Source organism: Mercenaria mercenaria, chromosome 13 (genome assembly GCF_021730395.1).
Source record: "Mercenaria mercenaria strain notata chromosome 13, MADL_Memer_1, whole genome shotgun sequence".
NCBI classification, from domain to species: Eukaryota; Metazoa; Mollusca; class Bivalvia; order Venerida; family Veneridae; genus Mercenaria; species Mercenaria mercenaria.
Window position 1 is genome coordinate 53562703 of NC_069373.1, and position 16928 is coordinate 53579630.

General features: G+C 34.0%; 1 protein-coding gene across 2 annotated transcripts in view; it reads left to right on the forward strand.

Moving 5' to 3' along the window:
- LOC123530058 (uncharacterized) overlaps positions 1-16928 on the forward strand; it is a 46707-nt gene that overhangs the window by 15564 nt on the left and 14215 nt on the right. For both annotated transcript variants that reach the window (XM_045310746.2, XM_045310747.2), the window contains one exon: positions 5726-6254. In XM_045310746.2, the coding sequence (XP_045166681.2) occupies positions 5726-6254 (529 nt within the window). The remainder of the gene's footprint in view (positions 1-5725; positions 6255-16928) is intronic.

The window sequence follows — 16928 nt, forward strand, 5'->3', positions numbered from 1 at the left end:
CAAATTACTGCACACGGTGTTTTTCGATAAGGCCGTGCTAGTCTATTAGTATTTTCACAGAAAACATTATTAACTAAAGAAATTATTAAAATCATCTTAAAATATTACTATTGTTATACATGGAAAATATATAGACACACAAACTGGACTGAATCACAAGTTAATTCTATTTAACAAATATTATTTCCACACAAGTAACATGTTTGAAGACGAGAAATAAATAATGAATTACCCTAAAATAATGTTGCAAATGTACACGAATATTATCGAAAATGGCGGAATTACCGAAAAAAGTATACTGATTTGTATCCCCCGTGACACTTGAAGATTTTTAGCAGGCATACCCTAAATGCGGATAACTTTGTACTGCAAAAAATCATCTTTGACATTAAAATGGGTTCACAATGTCAAATTAGTACCTTGATGAATTAAAGACTGTAAATATTACGAATGAACATAGTGACTGTATGTGTAATCAAGAGAAAATAAAATTTATGTTTAATATATGAGCCGTGCCATGGGAAAACCAACATAGTGGGTATGCGACCAGCATGGATCCAGACCAGCCTGCGCATCCGCGCAGTCTGGTCAGGATCCATGCTGTTCGCTAATAGTTTCTCCAATTCAAATAGGCTTTAAAAGCGAACAGCATGGAGCCTGACCAGACTGCGCAGATGCGCAGGCTGGTCTGGATCCATGCTGGTCGCATACCCACTATGTTGGTTTTCTCATGGCACGGCTCATATATCCATTCAAAATATACATAGAATACTTAAATAAACGCAGATGTATGTATTATAGATTATAATGCCTATCTATTTATTTGTCATCGGAAATATTATATAATATGGTTGGGCGACAATTAGGCAATTCAAAAAGTTGAACCCGGACCCAGATTTTAACAAGGCAAGTTATATACCAAAATGTTCGTAAAGGTCTGAAGTTCATCAGGCTTCCGGCATAAATTGGCATAAATGATAGAGATCTGGCATCCAAGATGGCCGCCACAAAAGTAATGATGACTACAATTTTAAACACACCATCATGTCTTCATTTTCGTATGAATTTTAATTATTTCCTGTTTAATACTTTACTACGATATGTCAGATTTTATGAGTATCTTTTTAACATAAATTGCCTAAAATTCTTACGCAGATTACAGGTCAAAGAGTCAAATAATCATAAAACTCAAATATCGGATAGATAAAAGTATATTTAGTATATGATTTCAGGACAATTTTCAGATTTCAAAAGTATTTATGCAAAAACATGTCCTTAAGTTCATTCTCTGTATGCAGTACTCACAGTGCCGTGATCACTACTCACAGTTCCGTGAATACTACTCAGTGAGCAATACTCCTGGTAATGTGAACACTACTCAGTGAGCAGTACTCAAGGTGCCGTTAACACTACTCAGTGAGCAATACTCACAGTACCGTGAACTCAACAGTACTCACGGCGCCGTGAACACTACTCAGTGAGCAGTACTCACAGTACCGCGAATACTACTCAGTGAGCAGTACTCATGGTGCCGTGAACACTACTCGGTGAGCAGTATTCACGGTAATGTGAACACTAGTCAGTGAGCAGTACTCGCAGTGCCTTGACCACTACCCAGCAATACTCACAGTAGAGTACCATGAACACTTCCCAGTAGGTAGTACTCAGAGTGAACACTACTAGATGATCAATGCTCTGTGAAAAGTACTTAGAGCTGTCATCACTCCACACTGAGCAATAAAAATGATCACTGAGAAATTGTTACCTCAGCACACTTAGAGTCCTTCCCACTGAACATTTCTCACCACACTAAAAAGGGACACCGTTGTAAAAAAATGTGACCGTGCGACCACATACACGCATCAAAGGATCAATGTCCCTTTCTCTAACGAAAATGGGGCGACATTTTTGTCCACCTACCATATCCCGTTTTGGGATAGGTTATCAGTCAACTATTAGAAAAGTGGTTTGAAGATATAGTTTATATATGGCATCTTTCTTACGTTTAAGCAGGGTAGTAGTGTCAATTTGTTTTCAGTTTTGACATTTAAAATCGAATATGATTATATATTTGTTTAGAAAATATGACGATGTTTATATTTTTAGCTCCTGTAAAACTGATTTATTAGACTTTTAATGACTGTGACGTCGAAACGTTTTAAAGGAGTTCATCACAATATTTTGTGCGCAGCTCAATCGCGCAGCAAGCGATATTCACTGTAAAGTTCAGAATTCGCCGCTGAAAGTGCATCATTGTCGGATATGAGGGCACTCGCGCAAAATATATCGTATGTACTGACAATATAGGTCGTGCATCCATATTTTACCTTTAAAAGTGATGGTGTTTTACTGGAGGAGTAGTTGTAGGAAGTGCTCGAATCGAATACATTGTGGACAGCCAATTTGAAAGTAAACTATTTTGTCCAGTAATGATGCAGCCGACTCCAAGTCAAATAAAATTCCAGAAAATCTTAACGTAGATATATCTCCTTCAAGTTCAAATGTGACTTCCTAAAAACGTTGTTTTACTTTTTGTGCCCCATCCCGCATTTCACGTAGTAAGACCAGAGTTATGGCCCTTGATAGTCAAATTATACATAAAGGGTCTAAACATTTGTGTCGCATGTACCTCAAAATTATGTGCGCCAAGAGTCATGAAACCAGACAAGAATTAAATTCAGCATGCGAAGTTGTGCACCAGTGCTTTTATTTGAGGTTTCACTCAATAAAAACAGATTTATGTCCCTTGACGTGGTCAAATATATACGTAAATGGGATGTGAAAGCTTGTGTAGCACGTATCTCAAAAAGTATTTGACCTAGAGGCATGCAACCTTAAAAGAGCATTATTCCGCATGTGAGTAAGAATATTGGTTAAGGAACTGATAATAACATTGTGCAATTTGTTTTGTAAGAAAAAAAAATGTTCATAATTTTTAGGTGGGTGGGGTAATGAAAAAATACTTTTGTGGGTGGAGTGAATATTTTTTTTTTTTTTGAAAACAAGCACGGGTTGATATTATTTTTTTGGTTTAGATTTTTTTGTCTTAGTTCTAGCTTACATAATATAAAATTTGGAAAAATTCTGTCCGCTAGATTTTTCATATCATAAAGAAATACTTCGTGTTTTTCTCAGTTTCAGATACTTTCGACATCTGTCAAGAGTAATTTTTCTGAGTTAATATATCTATATGTTGACATTTTATGCATAGTTATAGTGGTGTTATTAATTCGGATGCATAAACAGTAATATCAGAGTGAAACTTCGAATAAATAATTGTTTGCAGTAGTTTTATAATGACATGTATGTACTGTTTCTTCAGACAAAAATACCGATTTGGTGTTCTTAATAAACTTTGAATATTGAAAAAAAGAAGCACGGGTACCTATTATTTTTATTTTTGATTTTAACTTGTCATACATCAATCTATAAATATGCAAAGGTACAAAAAAATCTGTCCGCTAGAAATAATTGTGAAAAACATCTTTAAAAACGTTTTATAATGTTCTATCGACAAGGTGCATATATTTCAAGTTATGCAAAAATATACTCTATTTTGTATGCAAATCTTTGCTTGAGGCAATATGCGCACAATAATTGAATAGCATTGAAAACCTGTCTATGGATAATACCACATTATCCGTGTCCATGGTAATAAATATAAATAAATGTACTAATATACAGAATTTAAAACAATTACCGTAAATGAACCAAATATGTATAGCTATTCTGATGCTCTGAACCCATAATGGTTAAAAATCCCTATCCTTGGGGAATACAAAACATAAAATAGAACTAGAACATTTTTTTTCATACCTGCATTACTCGAGGAAGAAAATTAGAGACATGTATCCATATGTTTCAACTTCTTCAAGTACTTTTTCTGTTTACCTGCTTGTAATGCGCATATAAAGGCACATTAGTACGAGTACCTTTTACAATAAATAATTGTCATTCTTTGTATCAGATAATCCTTTTGTGCTATTCTTTGAGTTCTTTCAAAAGGATTTATAAGTTCTAATTTTCAAAACTACAAATAAGTGAGAAATGAATGGGTAAAATTTTTATTTTTAGCAGGAATCTGGTCTTTTGACATATTTTTTTTTACCTTTAAATGTTTTACAATTCATGAAAGGTGCGTTGCAATAATTCTACAAAACAATGCATGCCAGCAGTTTATTTCATCAAAAGTGAATGAAGAAAATCTTATTTTTTACATAAAACACTTTTTTCATTTTATGGCGGCCATCTTGGACGCCATCTTGGATTTCTTAGCTCGCCATCATTCATGCCAATTTATGCCGGTACTTTCAGAATCTACAAACTTTTACAAACATTTCGGTATATAACATGTCTTGTTAAAAATTGGGTCCGGGTTCCCCCTAGAAATAGTGGACTTTCTTGGCCGAAGTCACCCTACCAATAATGTGCCATTTTTGACTCGACAGGAAAACCAAATTTAATTGTGCACGGGAAATGTACAGGTCATAAACGTGCACAAAATAAAATGTAAAACCGCCTGAACACATGTTTGTAGTAAACCTTCATTTGTTTTAGAATGGTAAATAATATTATGTCCTTTTACAATATATGTATTTTCTATTTTGATCCAAACGGATTTTATTTTGCGAATAAAGCTACTCTCCCACAGACTGGCTAATTTTTATTTTTCAACTAAGTTTGGCATAGATTTGTATTATATGAAATTTAGATGATAAAGTGAGAGAATATAAGTTTTAGATTTTGTTAATAAAAGCTGGAAGGCTGTTGGCTTTACTCCATTAAATGTACTTCAAAAGCGTTGCAACAATTTACGCAATTCTGCGCAATAGTTACAAGGTTATTTAGTAAAACATCTTACAAAAGTCACAGGCCAGTAAGTTTATAATACTGGTCATTTTCACAGCACCCACATTTTATGGATTTTTTTAGAAAAAAAAATAAATCGCCTAAAATATGTGCACGAGTCGCTTTAAGCGTAATCCTAGTGCTAAGACTGCGCAAAGTATGCAAAAAACCGTTCATTATTGAGGTAGGATATTACCATAAAACAAATAAAGTATCAAATAGATAATGAAGCTAGAGCGTATTATATAAATTGATTTCAATAACCGATCGATGTAAATGTACAAAAAAATGAAAAATATGACATGTAGATATTGAATTGTTCCGCGTTATCTGTTTGAATGCCCTCAGTTTACTATGTTATAATTGATTGAAATACAAAGCACCTTAAACAGGTATCGGTATAAAGCATTTCTGAGATGATATGTTTTTCTAGAACTGCCATGAGAATTGATTTTGCTATTGTTAGAGGCTTGGTAGATACCGTACATTCCATGATAGAAATATCAAGTACAAATACTAATTAAATTGAAGATTCTGTCAATGCATGGTTTTCACGGCACCTGGTCAAATGTTTCATCCAATCAAAACATAAAGAAGGTAAGAAAAAATACCAGTGGTATACTAAAAATAGTTAGATAGATAAGGTATGTCATTAAAGTTCGTTTTTAACACCAGGAAATGTGTATTAATGGTGGAACGAGGAACGGACTGTGAAGGTTTTGAGCTTGAATCCACTTGGGACTGACTAAGAAGTTTTATACTGAAGATTAACCTGTCCTTTTCGTAAGAAAGATAACCATTTTGAAACTCGACCAAACCTTAGTATTTGATGTGACTTGAAAGTGCATGTAGGTTAATCTGAATATTTATATTGTAGGCAACACCGACTTGAATACACACAGCAGCAACAGCAACTTACAATTACCACCCATTTTTACGAAACTATCGGCACCCAAATCAGCTAGCTCTACAAGAAAAGATGCGCCTAAATCGACGCAACTGACGTTTGCGGCATCAAAAATGTATACGGAATCGGATGGAAGAGAAGAAATGTGTATAGAATTCGAAGTCCGGCGTAGTAGGAGCGATACAGTTGGAAAAAATGAAAGTAAGGTGCAAAAGGGTTTAGAGGAAAGGATTGTAACAGATACAGAAATTGTCAAGAGGAAAAGGTTAAGCGCAAAGAAAAGATCGGATCTTGATTTTCCTCCATCTCGGAACTTGTCATCATGGAAAAAGGAAGCCGAGACGGTGAGCATAGATGGTTTTGATTCGTCAACGACTTTGACATCGGCCAAGAACACATGCGTGTCAGTTCCAAGAGAGGAGAACTCCGAACTGCAGAAGAATGAATTCTACTCATCAGACGACAATTTTGTTGAAAGTGATACTTCGGAACTGGGCATGTAAGTACGTTTAATCGACTGAAAGAGACATTTGTGGTACCATATTATCAGTATCGTTACGTACTTCTTAAAAAAAAGTCTGAAAAAGTCGGATAAGTTTGCATTCCACGTAACATAAAATGATGTCAATTTGGCTCTATTATCTAAAAACGTATGGAACAGAATTAGGGCAAAAACTGCATTGTGCTTTCGTATATCCAATCTTGCTATTTACATATATGCATTTGTTATTCTTCTGTTCACATGCTTCTTTCGGTCATCCCATTTTGCATTGTTACATGTCCATTTGTGCATCTTATGTTTATGTGTTCCTTTCTGACATTCATACATGCTTAATTGTTTCATTTTAATATCATGGTTACTTCTTCATTATAGCCGGGGAGCCAAAAGTGCGAAAAGTGCCTAGAAACAGGATTTACCTGTCCGGTCATGCTATAGTCAGTTTCTATACATATTATGAAAGTGCAAGGTCTCGCGGATCAGAAAAATCGGGCCTGCAAAACAAAAGCTCTTGCGAAATTTGGGAATATTAAGGGGAGATAACTCTGTATATTTGCAGTTTTTTTTAAGATTCAAAACGCTCTTTTACTAACAAAACATGGCATCATGTTTCTAAAATCAGTTCAAATATATATTTTAACATTGCTTTTACGCATAAGGCTTATGCTTGAAAAATTCGCAAAATGTACTCATTTTATGTACATTTTATTATAAGATTTGGCACCTAAAATACCAAAGAATAAAATAAAAATATTTAACCTAAAATTTACAGTATGAAGAAGTAACATTTAAAATAGTCTTATTTCTCAAAGTCCTTTATTAATACCGCTGCGAAACAGTCTGTTAGAATAAAAAATCATCTAGATACTCTAGTTTAGGTTTGGCTAAGAAATACGCAAATCCGGGGTATTTTATGTACCCCACCCACTTTATATAATGCAAAAAATGTATAATAAAAATATTCGACCAACAACCAAGAAGATATGTTCTTTTTATCACGTATACAATATAAGCTATATTTTTGACCATATAAATCTTGATGAGGGGTATTTAAAAGATTTTAAACAGAAAAAGGGGGTAGGAAAAGCCATGTATTTTACAACCGATAATTAGAATAAACAACCCGTTATTAGATAAGAGCAACACTAATGGAAGTCGAAAAAACCTTTACTTGCAAACTATTTATTTGGAAAGTAATTTATTTAGATACACTATAATGCAATCTAGTTCAGGTTTGGCTAAAAAATACGCAAATCCTGGGTATTTTATGTACCCCACCCACTTTATATAATGCAAAAAAATGTATAATAGAAAAATTGGACAAAACATCAATGAGATATATTCTTTTTATCACGTATACAATATAATCTATGTTTTTGACCATATAAAGCTGGATGATTAGAATTTAAAAGATTTTAAGTAGAAAAAGGGGGTACCCCACCCACTTTATAATATTATAATTATATAATGCAAAAAATTCATAATAAAAATATTCGACCAAAATAAAGGAGATATACACTTTTTATCACGCATACAACGAAATGCATATTCTTGACAATTTAAAGATGGATGAGGCCTGGGGTATTTAAAAGATTTTAAAGGAAAAAGGGATATGAAAATGATGCCTTTTTCAACCGATAATTAGTTAACAACCTGTTATTTACCATTTGACAAATACGAGCAAGACTAATGAAAGGGATGAAACCTTTACTTGCAAACTACTCGTCTGAAAAGAAATTCATTTTAATACTCTTTCGTGCGATCTAGTTTAGGGTTGGCGACAAAAAGCGCAAATCCGTGGTATTTTATTTACCCCACCCACTTTATATAATGAAAAAAAAATGTATAATAAAAATATTCGACCATCAATCAAGGAGAGATATTCTTTTTGTCACGTATACAATATAATCTATATTTTGACAACTTATAGATGAATTCGGAGTATTTAAGAGATTATAGATTAAAAACAGTAGCCAATAATTAGAATTAACAACCTGTTCATTGTGATGTGATAAAATGCAAGCAACACTACCGAAAAGTACTGAAACCTTTACATTCAAACTTTAATTTTTTACTATCTCATTTAAATTATTAGTAACTTTCGTTTGCATGTTTGTCAAATCCAAAAAACAGTAGTAATTTATTCACCAACCCACCTTGAATAAGGCAAATGATTATACCATAGGGGCAAAAATAGCGAAAATGCACGGAAAACGATATTGCTAGTCCGATGTTCTCTTCAAATGATTATGGTTAAATGCTGATTTTTTTGGAAAGTTCGTGACTGCAAAACTTATCCAACTGCTAAATGAAACGTCAAGGGCAGTTACTCTTTACTAATTTTAAAACATATCTTAGAATTATTATTAAGGTGATTTGCACTAAATATGAGCCGCACCATAAGAAAACCAACATAGTGCATTTACGACCAGCATCGATCCAGACCAGACTGCGCATCCGCACAGTCTGGTCAGGACCCATGCTATTCGCTAACGGTTTCTCTGATTGCAATAGGCTTTGAAAGCGAACAGCATGGGCCCTGACTGGTCTGGATCGATGTTGGTCGCAAATGCACTATGTTTGTTTTCTGGATCTATACTGGTCACAAATACAAGTAGTTACGTTTGTTTTCTCATCGTGCGGCTCATATAACGATGGAATTTATCTGAAGTTATATAAAATATGATATAAAGAAGGGGTGTTTGTAAAAAACATATATCCCCATGAGGTTTGTTGAAGGCAAAGGGGAGTGTAAGTTCTAATTTTATAACATTAACCTTGACCTTATTAACATCAGGAGTCTTGTACAGACTACAGACATTACATTTTAAGGGGATTGACAGGCAAACGTTCCTTATTTACTGAGTGGTAATCATATTAGACTTGAGCTAGGTAGTTGTGACCTTTTTCCTTGATCAGTTAAATTGTCGCAAAACAATATTGCTCATTTACTGACCGCAGAAAATAATTCTTTTAAATTCAATGATAGCTGATTTTTAACGTCATTGAACGGAAACCAGACTTTATTCTGTAAAGGCACGAATGGAAAATGCTTAAGATATTGTATCTGCGCCAAATCTAATATAAAATACACCGTATCCTACTGGTGTAATGCAATGCATTGTGTCGCAGAATAAAACACAGTCTGTTTGACACAGAATTAGATGAATTTGATTAATACTAGTGTATAAGTTGTGAAAAAGACATATTGAACTGTTGCAGTCTAAAATCACATATTTAAAGTTAAATAATATAACGTATTAACATTTACACTGCCAGTGCAAGTTATAGTACGAGATAAAATCATTTTTGTGGTGTAGCTGTAAAGTTTAAATTGATACCAGTATTTCTATATACAGATCGGAAAATTGTTACGCATGGTATTATGAAGTATTGTGTTAATGTCTACTTAAATTGCACGTACAGATGTAACTATTTGTCGTTAGTACTGCAGGAATGTGTAACTAAAATTGTGCTCCAGATGGACCGCATATAAATAAAATTCTAATTACTATTATAGCCTTTAGTGCCAAACCAGTAGATGTTATCTAAAATGATATGACTCTGTATAAATACTTGGTTCATGGCACTTTGTTGTTCAATTCGTGAAAAAAAAACAAATGTTTAATTCTAATGTCATGTATAAAAACACTAATTGAAGGGTTTACCTATCAATATTCAAAATTATTTGTTGTTTGTCATCCAGACATAGAGCAATATACCAGGTAATTTATAAGTAATGGCAAACAAGCCATTCAATAAGTTTATAATTTAGATTATCTAAGACTTATACTACCATTTTCTGAGAAAGAACGGTCATGTATATCGTTCACCTGTTACATTTGGCCTAGGGATCATCAAGATAAATATTTTGACCAAGTTTTATGAAGATAGGGTAATTAATATGACCTCAAGAATGTTAACAGCCTTTTCGTTTGATTTTAGCTTGTGACCTAGTTTTTAATCCCATATGACCCAGTTTCTAACTTGGCATAGGAATCATCAACACAAACATTCTGACCAAATTTCATTAAGATAGCATCATTAATGTGGCTTGTACGGTGCTATCAAGCTTTTCCTTTTATTTGACCTGGTAACCTAGTTTTTGACCCCACATAATCCAGTTTCAAACTTAAGATTATCAAGTTTGCAAGTTTGTGTCAGATCAAAGCATATATGAAACCTCTTTATGGTTAAAAGGTCAATCAAATCGGTTTTCGAACTGAACCGAGATCGTATCGTGACTTAAGTCGTAAGTGTGGTTAAAGTCAAACGTAAAATGCCATTTCTAGCCTGTTCATAATACAACAATTAACAAATTTTGGCACTTTAGGTGTTCAAATAGGGGTCGTTATTCTGGAACCTATGATTTGATCTGATGAAGTCATCATGGAATGCAAGATTTATTGCTGTTAAAGATATTTCGCAAGTTTGTTTCAAATCAAACTATACAGTGAAGTGCCTGTGTGGCTATAAAAGCCAACATGGCAAATTTTGGCCCTTTAAGGGACCACCACTCTAGAACACATTATGGGATCTCACCAGTTTTTAACAGGAACCGAGATATTATGCCAATAGAATTTATGTGCAAGTTTGATTAAAATCAATTGCAAAATGTGGTCTCTACCCTGTTCACAAGCCAAAACAGAAACTTTTGGTTCTTTAAGGGGCCCTAACTCTGGAACCCATTATGGTATTTGGTCAGTTTTCAAAGCGAGATTTTATACCAATACAAGTTGCTATGTTGTTTCTCATCAGTGTTAGGATTCCTCCCTTGCTCCTACCCAACCTGTCACAACGGAAGCACTGGTAGCCTCTTAACATTGAAGGATTTGTCCTCGCTAAGGTGAATCTCTTCGATGCAGCAGACCTGAATGTCCTTATCAAACAATATGTTCTCTAATTCATTTTCTTATTGAGGAGTCTTTCTGCATTCCAATGCATAACCTTGAAAGGTTGCATTGACTTCTTTTTATTGTTCCTGGTGGCCAGTAGATTTCCTCCCTCGTCTCCTAGCTCTTATACAAGTTGCGCGCAAGTTTGATTAAAATCAATAGTAAAATGTGGTTTCTATCGTGTTCACAAGTAGTTGTGGACGGACGTATGGACGGACAAAGGCGATCACAAAAGCTTACCTTGTGTCACTACGTAACAGGTGAGCTAAAACTCTGATAGAATCCATTTGAAATATATATGTTTGGGGGATATAATTACGACTTTTTTGTACGATTTGTAAAACTTCTTGAATAGTGATATAATGAATTATTATTACATTAATTAGTTTTAAAATCTTCTGAATAGTAAAGATTATTCAAAATGTCTCAGTTTATAAACATTAAAGTTACACATTATGTCAAATTTCTACATTACATTCAGCACATAGAACTACATTCCATCTATCTGTTTATCATGAGAAAGATAAAAACAGATATGTACAACCCCGAAGCAAGCATTTATACTTTGTTAATTTGTAAAAACTGTATTGATCGATCAATCACATTTTATACATAGTTTTAGATGGGCGGGGTAATGTTCATACCCATACAGTTTCACAATTTTGACAAAATTGCACAAAAGAGTATTTAAATAATTAACTTTCAAATGAATAGTTAGCAAGTAAAGATTTCGTCGCCTTTTATTATTGATGCTTGTATTTATTAAAGGGTAAATAATGGGTTGTTTGTTCTAATTATCGGTTGTAAAATACTTAAGTTTTCCTACCCACTTTTTCTATTTAAAATCTTTTAAATACCCCTCATCCATCTTTAAATTGTCATAAATATAAATTATATTGTATATGTGATAAAAAGAATATATCTCATTGATTTTTCGTCGAATATTTTTATTATACACTTTTTGCATTATATAAAGTGGGTGGGGTACATAAAATACCCCGGTTTTGCGTATTTCTTAGCCACGCCTGGAGTAGATTGCACGAAAGAGTATTTAATTAAATTACTTTCCAACTAAACAATTTGTAAGTAAATGTTTCATCGCCTTTCATTAGTGTTGCTCTTAATTAATAACGGATAGTTAATTCTAATTATCGGTTGTAAAATACATAGGTTTTCCTACCCCATTTTTCTATTTAAAATCTTTTAAATACCCCTCATCCAGCTTTATATGGTCAAAAATATAGATTATATTGTATACGTGATAAAAAGAATATATCTTCTTGGTTGTTGGTCGAATATTTTTATTATACATTTTTTGCATTATATAAAGTGGGTGGAGTACATAAAATACCCCGTATTAGCGTATTTCTTAGCCAAAACCAAACTAGATTGCACGAAAGAGTATTTAAATAAATTACTTTCTAAATGAATAGTTTGCAAGAAAAGGTTTCATCGACTTCCATTAGTGTTGCTCTTATTTAACAACGGGTTGTTAATTCTAATTATCGGTTGTAAAATACATAGGTTTTCCTACCCCCTTTTTCTGTTTAAAATCTTTTAAATACCCCTCATCCAGCTTTATATGATCAAACATATAGATTCTATTGTATACGTGATAAAAAGAATATATCTTCTTGGTTGTTGGTCGAATATTTTTATTATACATTTTTGCATTATATAAAGTGGGTGGGGTACATAAAATACCCCGGATTTGCGTATTTCTTAGCCAAACCTGAACTAGAGTATCTAGATGATTTTCTACTCTAACAGACTGTTTCGCAGCGGTATTAATAAATGACTTTGAGAAATAAAACCATTTTAAAGGTTACTTCTTCATACTGTAAATTTTAGGTTAAATATTTTTATTTTATTCTCTGGTATTTTAGGTGCCAAATCTTATAATAAAATGTATATAAAATGAGTACATTTTGCGTATTTTTCAAGCATAAGCCTTATGCGTAAAAGCAATGTTAAAAGATATATATTTGAACTTATTTTAGATACATGATGCCATGTTTTGTTAGTAAAATAACGATTTGATGCTTAAAAAACTGCAAATATACAGAGTTATCTCCCCTTGATATTCTCAAATTTCGCAAGAGCTTTTGTTTTGCAGGCCCGATTTTTCTGATCCGCGAGACTTTGTACTTTCATAATATGTATAGAAACTGACTATAGCATGGCCGGACAGGTAAATCCATTTTTTCATGCCTTGGCTCCCCGGCTATTAGTCTATGACATTATCTTGCTTTCGGTCATGCTGCAATGTTACATGCATCACTCGGTGTATTAGCTTGTGGTTAACCTAGACACACCTTCCCTATGTGTTTATGTTGTCTATATGCTGATGATATGGACAGAAATGGCTCCTGGACAGGTTGAATGTGCTTACTCGTACGCATGAATAGCTAACAAAGTTTTAAACAAACACAATCTCACTTGTCACAATGCAGAATGCAGCATAGCACTAAGCATAATGAGGTTACCATAATGTACATTTCTCATTATGATACCAGAGGGCGCTTTTATATTCGTGCTCGGAAGCTTCCGCTAAGTCACGGAAAAAAATACGACACTGCGCATTTTGGCTAAGTGTCCGGTGACCGGACCTAACCTGTTTGATTTGTCTAAGCGCCCGGTAATCAAGTTCGAAAAGGCCTGTGTATCATCAAACATGTACGCATCTTACTTATTGCATTACGTCAATTGAGATACCATTCGTTTTAGCACTACTATTCAAAGAATAGTCTAGCTATTCTACTCACCCTGGCGTCGGCGTCGGCGTCACGCATTGGTTAAACTTTTGCATGCAACTACATAAGGCTATCATTTAAAGGCATATATTTTTGAAACTTATTTTTCCTTTTTCTAGGTCAATTACCAACCTCACTAGGTCAAGTCCATATAACTCTGACATATATTTTGGCCAAATTAAGCCCCCTTTTGGGCTTAGAAAATCCTGGTTAAAGTCTTACATGCAAGTTACTATCTCCAAAACTAATGCAGATATTGAATTGAAACTTCGCATGTGTCTTTTCGGTTATAAAACTAGGTGACAGCACCAAGTCCCATAACTCTGACATGCATTTTGGCCAAATTATGCCCCTTTTGTACTTAGAAAATCTGGCGGGCAAGTTACTATCTCCAAAACTAATGCAGGTATTGAATTGAAACTTCACATGTGTCTTCGGGGTTATAAAACTAGGTGATAGCATCAGGTCCCATAACTCTGACATGTATTTTGGCCAAATTATTCCCCTTTTTAGACTAAGAAAATCCTGGTTAAAGTTTTGGTTGCAAAGTACATATAGCTATTACTTCAAGGCATATGGTTTTGAAACTTATTTTTTTCTTTTTGTAGGTCAATTACCAACCTCACTAGGTCAAGTTTCATAACTCTGACATGTATTTTGGCTTAATTATACCCCCTTTTAGACTTAGAAAATCCTGGTTAAAGTTTTGCGTGCAAGTAACTATCTCCAAAACTAATGCAGATATTGAATTGTAACTTCACATGTGTCTTCGGGGTTATAAAATTAGGTGATAGCATCAAGTCCCATAACTCTGACGTGTATTTTGGCCAAATTATGCCCCTTTTTAGACTTAGAAAATCCCGGTTAACTTTTTGCATACAAGTTACTACCTTCAAACCTTAAATACAGATACTGGATTGAAACTCTATATAGATATTTTAACATTTAGGGTAATATTCCTGCTTCTGGGACAACAATTTGAATAGTCAAGCATTGGCTGTTTTACGGACAGCTCTTGTTAAAAGCAGCATTTAAAAGCAACTTTTTTGACAGGCAGCTACTTTAATTGATAATTATGTATATAAGAGTGTTGAACTTAAAAAGTTTCGGTGCTGCCGGTGATACCGCGTTGGCCGAGTAAAATTTTAGTCGTAAGTTATAAAGTAAACAAGAGGGCCAAGATGGCCTAGGCCGCTCACCTGAGAAACATACCATAACAGTGTAAACATGTTCAACTTGGTGATTTCATGGAAACAAATATTCTGACCTATTTTCATTAAAATTGGACCAAAAATGTGGTCTCTTGAGTTTAAACAAGTATTTCCTTAGATATGACCTAGTGACCAAGTTTTTGATCCAAGATGACCCATATTCAAACTTGACCTAGATTTTATCAAGGCAGTCACTCTGACAAATTTCCATGAAGATCAATTGCATACAGTCTCTATCGCATACACAAGGTTTTTCTTTGATTTGACCTAGTGACCTAGTTTCTTTACCCCAGATGACCCATATTCAAACTTGACCTAGATTCCATCAAGGCAATCATTCTGACCAAATTTCATGAAGATCAATTGAAAAATACAGTCTCTATCGCATACACAAGGTTTTTCTTTGATTTGAGCTAGTGACCTACTTTTTGACCCCAGATGACCCATATTTAAACTCAATCTAGATTTTATTAAGACAATCATTCTGACCAAATTTCGTGAAAATCAATTGAAAAATACAGCCTCTATCGCATACACAAAATTTTTCTATAATTTGACCTAGTGACCTAGTTTTTGACCCCAGATGACCCATATTCAATTTAACCTAGACTTCATCAAGGCAATCATTCTAACCATGAAGATAAATTAAAAAATACAGCCTCTATCACATACACAAGGATTTTCTTTGATTTGACCTAGTTACCTAGTTTTTGACCCCAGATGACCCATTTTCCAGTTCTTTCTGGATTTCATCAAGATTATCATTCTGACAAAATTTCATGAAGATCAATTGAAAAATACAGCCTATATAGCATACACAAAGTTTTTCTTTGATTTGACCTAGTGACCTAGTTTTTGATCCCATTTTCAAACTTTTCCTAGATTTTATCAAGGCAATCATTCTAACAAAATTTCATGAAAATCAATTGAAAAATACAGCCTCTATCGCATACACATTTTTTTTCTATAATTTGACCTAGTGACCTAGTATTTGACCCTAGATGATCTATACTCAAACTCAACTTAGATTTAATCAGACAGACGCCGGACATTGAGCGATCACAAAACAGGTGAGCTAAAAATACTACTGATACAGATGTAGCGCTACATTACATCTCAATTTAAGGCTATCAGATATACGCTCGTCTGCGTATGTGGGGAGACAGTTAATTCAGTTGACATAATTATGCTGTGTAGGCTATTTAAAGCGCGTTATAAATATCTGCTACACAATAGTAAAGGTAGTGTTTCGAAAACTATGTCTATTTCAGAAAATAATTTTGTTGTTTGTCCGGTTACCGGACGTGTAGTCTTAACACTCTCGGTACAGTTCGTGTGTTTCCGTATTTTAGTACAAGGGGGTTATCTCCACTTGAACAAGAATTTGAGAATGTAAAAATGTATGTTGTCACAACGCATCATAACCCACAGCTAAATTTATATGTAAGCATCAAAACTCCTTGCATTTAAACATTTTAGGAACCACTTATGTTCTTTTCATCAATAAGCATACACCTTTGACGCTCCAAAGAAGACACAATGCAAGTAATCACTAGTAAATAAACCGAATGATGGATGTAGTTTGTCAGATTATAGCATGTCCGAAAGCAACACGAATATTTTAGAAAAATGAAGCAAGCACAGATCATTTCTCAGAATTAAGCATGTATGAATATTAGAAAGAAACACGCAAACACAGGATGCACAAATGGTCATGTAACAAAGCAAAATGGGATGTCAGAAGGAAGCATGTGAACATGAGAATCACAAATGCATACAAGTAAATCGCAAAAATGGATATACGAAAGCACAATG